Source organism: Mustela erminea, chromosome 4 (genome assembly GCF_009829155.1).
Source record: "Mustela erminea isolate mMusErm1 chromosome 4, mMusErm1.Pri, whole genome shotgun sequence".
Lineage (NCBI taxonomy): Eukaryota > Metazoa > Chordata > Mammalia > Carnivora > Mustelidae > Mustela > Mustela erminea.
Window position 1 is genome coordinate 63,448,703 of NC_045617.1, and position 10,114 is coordinate 63,458,816.

At 45.5% G+C, this 10,114-nt stretch overlaps 1 protein-coding gene across 1 annotated transcript; it reads right to left on the minus strand.

Moving 5' to 3' along the window:
- Positions 1–745: 745 nt before the first annotated feature.
- Positions 746–9,242, minus strand: HEBP2 (heme binding protein 2). Its single transcript, XM_032338332.1, has 4 exons — positions 8,766–9,242; positions 8,100–8,232; positions 7,144–7,324; positions 746–1,375 (listed from the first exon to the last, which is right to left on the minus strand). The coding sequence occupies exons 1-4, from the start codon at positions 8,865–8,867 to the stop codon at positions 1,177–1,179; spliced, it is 615 nt and encodes a 204-aa protein (XP_032194223.1). The 5' UTR covers positions 8,868–9,242; the 3' UTR covers positions 746–1,176.
- Positions 9,243–10,114: the final 872 nt, after the last annotated feature.

The following is a 10,114-nucleotide window of genomic DNA, read 5'->3' on the forward strand; positions in this document are numbered from 1 at the left end:
CCAGACCCCAGTCTTCCCAGTGCTAGCCTCAATGAAATAAATTCCTTTCTTGTTTCACCACATCTCATCTCTCTGCCTTTGGATTTTGTTAGCGGCCAGTGGCCGAACCTGGTCTGTTTGGGACCCCCAGAGCCAGGTGCTTTGGCATCTTTGGGCTCCAGTTCATCTGACATCTGTAGGACAAGCATGTTCCAATACAATCAGGCACAGATTTCAACCTCCTTGATTCTGTGGCAGCCCATTCGTTCAATAATTATCATTTTTGCATGACCTCCCAAACTGCATGAAATACTTTAAAAATGCATGTGAATTTTAAAATTACATGTTTGTATACATGACTTTGGGAAAGAACATGTCTTTATTGAGTTTCAAAATAGGATAGAAGTCCCTAATTTCATAAATTTGGTCTCTGTCATGAAATATTATTGACCCTTCTAGGTATGGTTAGAATTTTCTTATGCAGTGGGGGTAGTTGGGGGGATGGGGAAGAGTAGCCCAGAGAATGTGACCCGGTCAGGTGCAAAAGAATCTGATTTTTTTTTTTTTAAGGCATTACCAGGATAACAGGGCATAATTAAATAGAGTCTTTTTTTTTTTTTTAAGATTTTTAATTTTATGACAGTGAGAGACACAGCAAGAGAAGGAACATAAGTGGGGAGAGTGGGAGAGGGAAGCAGGCTCCCTGCTGAGAAGAGAGCCCAATGCGGGGCTCGATCCAAGGACCCTGGGATCATGACCTCGCTTAATGCCTGAGCCACCCAGGCACCCCAAGAATCTGATTTTTGCTTTCAACTGAACTTCACCTTATGAGGCTTCACAGCCGTGCCACACAGAATACCTCTTTAACATTTTTATTGATAATATCTGGAGGGGGTGACATCCAAAGGATGCAAATCCAAGTTGAAAAAGTCAACATCATGTGAAGAAGGGTCAAGTAACAGGACACTTCCCGGGAGCCTCACAGAAGTAAAATCCTCCAGAGCTGTGACTGATTCACATGTTTCTAGAATACTGTCCCCTGTTCCCTGTGTATCTAGATAAAGCTTCAAACATTAAAAGGCACCTTGGAGATAAGCTCAATTCATCGTTCTCTCAAGTAGAGCAACTACTCTACATTTTACGGGTATGCAGTGCTGATGTCTACAGTAAGAAATGAAACTTCCTGGGGTTTTTTCCTCATTCATTTTCTTTGGATGGTTCATTTTTCTGAATCAACCACACTTCGTTATTTCTATCAAGCAACTTGAAAGGACTGTTGTAGACTGCCGTGTAGTAAACTTTCTCATTGAAAACTTTTCCTTCTTCCCTCAAAGTACTTGCTAATGTCAAAAGTTGTTCTTGATTTTTTTGAGCACTGGAGAATCCATCGAAAGCCCTGCAAAGGAGAAAGTACATAACCATGAGTGATGTTCATGCCGATGTAAATGTCAGTCTGAAAAGGACACGATGAAGGCTGGATCAGGTGCAGCTTCCCGGCCCCTCCCCCTCAGCAGCTGACCAGGCCATTCTTCTCCTCTGGTTCCCATTCCCAACGCCCCTCGCCACACAAGGAGGAGACCCAGGAAGAGGCATACGTCCCAGCTGCTGGCAAGCAGATTTGGAACTTTCACCATCTCGTGCTCTAACTCTTGCTTCTCAGACTTTCACGAGTGTGTACAGGTCACCTGGGAATCTTGCTCAAATGTAGACGCAGGAGGTCTTGGGTGGATCCCGAGAATCTGCATTCCTAACAAGCTCCCCATGATGCTGAGGCTGTTGGTCAGAGGAAATCCCCTTAGAAGACTCCCTTTCAGGCTTCTAATTTTTTATGGAATCATTCCCTTCCCCCCATCCCCCTTAAGAAAAGGGTAGGTGCCACATTACTGAGGACTATGATAGAGTTTCGACCCTATGAATTTATAGTCTAAGGGAAGAGGGGAACATTTTGGCAGGTCTTTACATATAGCCTGAGAAGAGATTTAATGGAGACAGGATCGATATGCTTGGGAACACCGAGGATATTTCTGAATCAGGGGTAAGGGATGTTGTCTGGGTTCGGTCTGGAATGGTGGATGGCTTTGCTGGGCAGGGAAAGGGGAAGGAGAAGAAAAGCAACCAAAGTTCAAAAACACAAATTCATAGTGAGGCACAAAATGAGCTCTGAAAGGTGAGTCAGAGCCTGAAAGGGGAATCTCGTATGTTGGCTCAGGGCCCTTTTGAGATTATTGTGAAGGATGCTGAGCACAAAAGTGCCTTGATCGATCTGGGAAAGACAGATGGAAAAGAGAGACTGGAGGGAAGGAGCCAGTTCGGAGGTTGCTATGGGGATGGGGAAGAAAAGACAGTCAAAAGATTTAAATAACAAGTGGGAAAAGAGAATCGAAGTTTAAGTATAGATTTTCAAGTATATAAACAAAACTATCCTGAGGTTAAATTATGACAGCACTCAGACCTAGCTAAGTTGTTGTTATGTATAGATGATGAATTTGACTTTGAAGAATAGGAAGCAGAAAATCATGGATATTCCCAATATGGCTTCTTTTGCATAAGTTCTATTATCAATGTGCCAGTGGAAAAGCTTAGTCCTACCATTCTCCAGGTAAGATGTAAGGTCTCAAAGTACAAACCATGTGTATTTCATTCAACGATGTTCATGAGGCACCTAGAATTGTTCCTGGCACACAGTATCTTTTAAACCCTCATCAAATAGTGTAGGAATCTAATACGCACACGTACATGAAATAAAATGTTGAAGATAAATAAAACTGTTCTAATTTTCAGAATGTTGACCAATAGTGATAATTCTGAACCATATGTTTACCTCCTAAATCTATTATTTCCTTAATGAAGAGCCAACTCTTAGTCTGTTCTGCCTAAAGGAAACTTGCTTTCAGATCCTATTTCTGCCCTGACATCAAATCTCGAATCCCCCTAGTTAGAAATCATCTTTTGTTCTCTGAATACATATTGTTCTACAATGACCCATCACAGCTTTATTCAGTACACAAACATATGAGTCTCTTCCCACGCACCTGCCTTGCTAGGAGCTGCAGGGTATGAACAGAGGACCATGTTCCTGAATTGTTGAGAAAGTTACAGTCTGTACCTCTATCACTCTAATTTAGAATAACAGAAGAACAGAGTGACTAGCTAACTGGAGAAACTGAGGAAGGCATCACAGAGGATGTACCATTTGATCCAAGTCCTAAAGGTCGAAAGTGGATGCTCCAGGAAGAGGAGAAATGAAGAGCTAGAACTAGTAGCAAAGTCAGGTGCACGTTTTAATATTTTACAGAAATCAACTCATTTAATCTTCATGGCAACCCTATGAGATAGGTTGTTACTATAACTATATATATTTTACAGAAGAAGAGCTTTGGGCAAGGAAAATCTGAGGAACCTGCCTGAGGTCACGGGTAAAGACATGTGGAAGGTCCTAGCCACAGTGATCCAGTAACAAAAAGAAATAAAAACCATCCAAATTGGCAAGGAAGAAGTAAAACTTGAACTATTTGCAGATGACATGATAGTATATATAGAAAGCCTGAAAGACTCTGCCAAAAAACTGTTAGATTTGATAAATGAATTCTGTAAAGTTGCAAGATACAAAATCAATTTACAGAAACCTGTTGCATTTTTATACACCCATAATGAAACAGCAGAGAGAGAAATTAAAGAATCAATCCCATTTACAATGGCACCAAAAGCCATAAGATCCCTAGGAATAAACCTAATCGAAGATGTAAAGGACCTGTACTCTGAAAACTATAAAATATTGATGAAAGGGGCACCTGGGTGGCTCTGTTGGTTAAACGTCTGCATTCGGCTCAGGTCGTAATTCCAGAGTCCTGGGATCAAGCCACATGTTGTGGGGGAGGGTGGAGGAGGTCCCTCCTCAGTGGGGATTCTGCTCCTTCCTCTCTCTCTACCTCTCTTCCCCCAACTCCTGCTTTCTCACTCTCCCTTTCTCAAATAAATAACATCTTTTAAAAAATAAAATACTGATGAAGGAGACTGAAAAGGACACAAAGAAATGGAAAGACATTCCATGCTCATAGATTGGAAGAACAAATATTGTTAAAATGTCTATATTACACAAAGCAATCTACATATTTAATGCAATCCCTATCAAAATACCAACAGCATTTTTCACAGAGCTTGATCAAACACAACCACAAAAGACCCTGAACAGTGAAAGCCACCTTGAAAAAGAGAACAAAGCTAGAGGCATTTCAATTTCAGACATCAAGTTACATTACAAAGTTGTAGGAATGAAAATAGTATAGTATTGACACAAAAATAGACACATAAATTAATAGAACAGAATAGAAAACCAGAACTAAGCTCACAATTATATCATCAATCTTTGACATAGGAGGAAAGAATATTCAATGGGATATTGGATCATCTCTTCAACAAAGAGTATTGGGAAAATGGGACAGCAACCTGCAAAAGAATGAAATTGCCACTTACTTGCACCATACACAAAAAGATTCAAAATGGGTTAAAGACCTAAATGTGAGACCTGAAACCATAAAATCGTAAAAGATAACACAGGCAGTAGCTTTCACATTGCCCATAGCAATCTTTCTAGATATGCCTCCTAAGGCAAGAGAAACAAAAGCAAAAATAAACTATTGGGAATACATAAAAATAAAAAACTGCAAAGTGAAGGAAACAATCAACAAAACTAAAAGGCAATCTACAGGATGAGAGAAGATATTTGCAAATGACTTATCTGATAAAGGGTTAGTATCCAAAATATATAAAGAACTTAGAAAACTCACCACCTAAAAAAACAAATCCAATTTAAAAATGGGCAGAAGACATGAACAGACATTTCTCCAAAGAAGACAAACAGATGGCCAACAGACACATGAAAAGATGCTCAATATCACTTATTAGGGAAATGCAAGTCAAAACTACAATGAGATACAACATCACACCTGTCAGAATGGCTAAAATCAACACAAGATACAACAGGTGTTGGCAAGGATGTGGAGAAGGGGGAACCCTCTTGCGCTGTTGGTGGGAATGCAAGCTGGTGCAGACACAATTTGCACTACTAGTTATTTACCAAAAAAGTACAAAAACACTAATTCGAAGGGATACATGCACCCTGACGATTACAACCTGATTATCTACAACAGCTAAAACAGGGAAACAGCTCAAATGGGTGAATGGATAAAGAAGATGTGCTATATATACACAGTGGAATATTACTCAGCTATAAAAAGAATGAAATCTTGCCATTTGCAATGACATGGATGGAGCTAGAGAGTATTATGCTAAGCAAAATAAGTGAAAGAAAGACAAATGCCATGATTTCATTCATATGTGGAATTTAAGAAACAAAATAAATGAGCAAAGAGGGGGGAAAAGAGAGGCAAACCAAGAAATAGACTCTTAACTATAGAGAACAAACTGGTGGTTGCCAGAGGGTGGTGGGTGGGGGAGAGGTGGGACAGGTGATGGGGATGAAGGAGGGCACTTGTGATGAGCTCCGGGTGATGGATGGACGTGCTGAATCCCCTGAAACTAATATGACACTGTATGTTGACTAACTGGAATTTAAATAAAAACTTAAGAAAAAGTAGAGATGTGGAAGAACATGGGCTGCTTGGGGAAGAGTGGGAAGGTCGCGGAACATAACTAGTAAGGAGACACGGCTGGGCCACGTTATAAAAGACATTGTGAACAATCTGAACTTCCCCCCACAGCAAGTGGAAAGTCACAAAAATTTCTAGTGAAGTAAAGGTTTGGGGTTTTTGTTTTGCTGTTGTTGTAGTAAGAAAGACCATGGATTCCTGTGAGGAGCATGACTGGAAGAGAATGGTGGACAGGTTACTCCCAGCAGCCGGGAGGCTACTGAAGTGGAACAGTCAAGACCTGAGATGAAGAGACATCTGAGCATCTACTGAGTGTCCGGCATTGTGCCGAGCCCTGAGGGATACAGAGATGATTGACGTGTGGTTCCTAGTAGATGACGACCTGAAGAAGTCACAGGGAAGGGGAGAAGGGAACAGAATTATGGATCATTTCCAAGGAGACTGGATCGGATCTCGCAACCAGTTGTCAGGGAAGAGTGCGCTGATGATGGCCTTGGAGTCCTTGCTGGGGAGGTTATCTGGTGGAGGAAGGTCACTGCTCACATACATTGAGGACTGGGAAAAAGCTCATTTGTAGAGCTGTTGAGTTTAATCCCCACCTACCCCCCAATGGAAATGTCCAGCAATTAGAGTAATCAGGGCTGGATACACCAAATTTTGAGAGTCACTAGACACGTGTGGTTGAAGCTTTATAAACAGATCACCCAGAGCAAGTCTGCTTTGACATGGGGGTCAATGCGAGCTGTCAGTATCACTTCCTGGGTGAGAGAGAGGAACAGGAGGAGAAGAACGGCAAGACAGCGTCTTTCTGAGACATAACAGGATGAATCAGCATCAAGAGAACAGACGAGGCAATACAGGAAGGCCCCAGGGGTCACACGGGCAAGAGCGGTCATCACATGACAGGCAAGGGCACTGCTGACGGTGATGACGGCGTTCCCAAGGAGATGGTATGGGCTCCCCAAGACTGTCCGTGGAAACAGAGACAGATTCCTTTAGCAGGGGAGTGGTAACAAGAGGGAGAAAGGAATAAAATGACACCAGTATGAGACTCTTAGCATGTTCTGTGCATGTTTTATATTTCAACAGAGAGAATTTAAGAATGTGTTGAACAGGTACTGGAAGCCAGAAATAGTACAAGGAACCACTTGATGAGGAGAGGCAATGACTGCCAGAAACAGCCAGCATCCATTGGGCTGGGGCACAGAGGAAGAATCTGGGGCTATCAGAATCTAGAAGCTAGGAGGACGGGTACTGTGCCCCGTGTGTTAGGACTTTTGTTCAGGGTTACCTCAGTGGCAGGTGGAGAATAATGTGCATCGTGTCTTAGCTGTGTAAGGTGTGCAACAAGCTCTTCATTACATGAATTGATTTTATCTTGCAGTAGCCCCTTAGTAACACATAAAACTAAGCCAGGAGGGAAACACCATGAAAACGCGTTAGACCTCTTTTTTGACAGAAGGGTGAAAAGCCCGCTGAAATTGCAGAGGAGCAAAACCGAGAGCAGGCAAGAAAAGCTAGCAGTGGGCAGGGCCATAAATTATCTACCACTTACCGTACAAACACAGTCATTTCAGCTCTGTCTTCAATGAAGACATCTGACTCTGAAGGCCGGGGCGGATCGGATTGCTGCTCAGAGGGGATGTACAGGGAAATGGTAATGATAGACTCGCTAAAAGGACCTGAACCGGGCTCCACGTAGCTTGTCACCGGAGCTGTCATCTTTATCTTCATCTCTGGACCATAAAATAACATATTTAATGCCATGAAAAGACTGTGAAAACAGATTTAGTTTCTTTACAACTACTTCTAAAAACGTAACCTATTATTTTTTGGTTGGAGTTTCCTAACTTACATTATGTTACTGACATAAAATTTACCTTTGAGATAATTTTCATCCTTAAAAAATAAGGGCAAAATGATTCAATTATCCCCTGGCCACATTAAACACTTTCTCTACTATTAATATTTTTTGGTTAATAAAGTCTAGTTTTAGGGATGGAAGGGAAAATTAGAGATCATATAGTCCATCTTGTCTGTCTGTCTGTCTTTCTCTCTTTCTTTCTCTTTCTCTTTCTTTCTTTCTTACAATTCAGAAACTGAGATCCCACAGGCTAGGTGACCTGCTAAAACACAAATAGCGAAAGAGCCCAACCCAGATGTCTTGAGACCCTGAATCTTGGGTTCTTTGTACCTTCCTGCTTCCTGATGACTCTTAACCTACCAGTCACCAAATTACCTCGAAGCACTAGCCATGAAATGGACTTAACAGTAGTTACACAGAGTACTAGCTCATCCAGCAGAAACAGACAAGAACAGAGGCTGAAAAGCACTAGCCTCCTCTAGACTCTGCTCAGGATCCTGAGCAGAGTCCCTGTCTTCAAACACTAAGTCTTTGATGATCTCATTATTTTTCTATTCTAAAGTATCTCTCTTTAATAAGCTAAAACACAAGAATAAGGCTGGGGACTCGACCACAATATATATAATTATAAGGTAAACTGTCTTCACCTTTCTCATTTTTGCCTTGAATGTAGCCGTTCAGCTTTGTAAAACCGGTATGGATGGCTGAATCCCAGTCCATGGACTCAACGGAAGTGCTGACCCACTTGGCGGGTCCATAGTGCCGGATCTCGTAACTTCGCTAAAATGGAACAGAGAAAACTGGGGGAAGCAATTCAAAGAAGGCAAGACGTGAGAGGCAACAGTCCAGGTTCTTTGATCTCAGGTCCACCTGGGATGGACCCCTGGTTCTGGTTCCTTCGACCTGGCGGGGCCCCTCCCCCGAGGCTCCCATCCTCGGATGAGAGACTGTGGAGGCCTCCGCCCCCCCAGAGGTCCGGAGTCGCTCCGTTGAGATAACAGCTGGCATCTGTTAGGTCCTCTGGGCTGGAGAGTCCTCTGCGGGCTCTGAGACCTGATCAATTCCTTTTTCTTTTTTTAACCTCACAAGAAACTGAGATGTGGCCAGTTGAAATGGAGATGTGGCCATGACCTAGGGTTATGGCTAACCGACCGAATTTTCCCCTCTGAGCAGGAACGGAACTGGGGACCCAGACAACTTTTTTAAAAAATTGAAGTTTTTACTTAAATCTGCGGGACCCTCCGGTCCCACTGCAAATCCTCCAGCGCGCTCCGGCCCGCACCCGACCGTCCGCGTCCGCGGGAGGCGCCTACCTGGGGGCCCGCGTCCTCCGGGGCCGTCCACCCCGGCGTCTCCACGGCTTGGGCCGCCGCGCGCTCGGCTGTCGCGGGGTCCGGCTCCAGCACCTCCGCCATGGGTGGCGCCGTCGCTCGGGGGGAAAGAGGCTGACGAGCCGAGCCAGGAAGGGGCCGCCCCGCCGCGCGCCGCGCCCGCCTGCCCCGCCGCGAGTCCCCGCCCCGGCGCTGCCCGCAGCCCAGGTCACCCGGCCGACGCGCGTCCCTCCTCCCCGCAGTGCGGGGGACCCGAGTTCTCAGGAGCCCGCCTGCGCTTGGGCCGGGAGGGGGCGCTGCGACCGCGAGGGCCCCCCGATTCCCACGCCGGCAGTCTGGCGGGGCCGCGTCCCCTCTGCCGGGACCCCCCACTCCTGCCCCGCCCGAACCCCGCAGCGGTGAGGGCGGGAGACAGGATTGCAGGGTTCGCTTAGGCCGGGCGTCCTTTGGGATTCCCTCCCGTCCCCTGCGCGCAGAGGTGTGGGCTGTGGAAGCCGGGGGTGGAGGACTCAGAGACTGGCTTGCGGGGTTTCTGGTGTAACAGGTTTGGGAACCTCTCCGCGGCTCCACCCGCTCAGGAAGCCGGTTCTGCAGATCGGTCGACTCCCGGGGATCGGCGTGAGCTCGGCCCGCATCCTGGGTGCACTCAGTGGAGGCAGGAGGGAGCCTGCTCGCCCGGTGGGAGGGTGGACAGGCTGCCACCTGGGACCTTGGCTGTATCTTCTGCCCCACCTCCCACCCCCTCCCGCCGTGGGCCCAGAGCTCTGTGCACGAATCGGATCCCGGGCGCAGCCAGAGACAGGAGGTCTTACTCACGCCTAGAAAGTGTCCATGGTGCCCAACAGCCATCAAGGTCCGCCGGGGGAGGAGTCACATGGGGCTACAGCCAGGCCTGGAGACAATCTTAAACTGTCCTGGTTTAATGACCTTTCCCTGAAATGATCCCAGAGCCTCTGAGGCGGTCCCACTAGAACTATCAGGCTGGAGGGAGAGAGGTGAAAGGGGGGCAGAGAAATGAGGGGGTACAGCGACAGGACTCTGTGCTTCTAAAACTTTGTGGTTGGATTTATTCTTTATTTTTCCTAAGAGCTTTACTGAGATATAATTCACATTCCATCAAATTCACCCATCTAATGTGTACCATTCAGTGTTTCAGTGTATTCACAGTTGTGCAACCATCACTACAATCAACTTTACAATTTTTCTTAAAGACTTTTATTATTTATTCCACAGAGAGATAGAGAGCACAAGTAGGCAGAGCGGCAGGCAGAGGGAGGGGGAGAAGCAGGCCCTCGGCTGAGCAGGGAGCCTGCTGGAGGGCTCAATCCCAG

Excerpts from the sequence above, each read along its gene's own strand:
- HEBP2 (XM_032338332.1), bottom strand. The coding sequence starts at position 8,867 with ATGGCGGAGGTGCTGGAGCCGGACCCCGCGACAGCCGAGCGCGCGGCG. Across the intron at positions 8,233-8,765 it reads CGGAGGACGCGGGCCCCCAG|CGAAGTTACGAGATCCGGCA; the intron begins GTAGGCGCCTCC and ends GTTCCATTTTAG. Across the intron at positions 7,325-8,099 it reads TCAAGGCAAAAATGAGAAAG|AGATGAAGATAAAGATGACA; the intron begins GTGAAGACAGTT and ends TTTATGGTCCAG.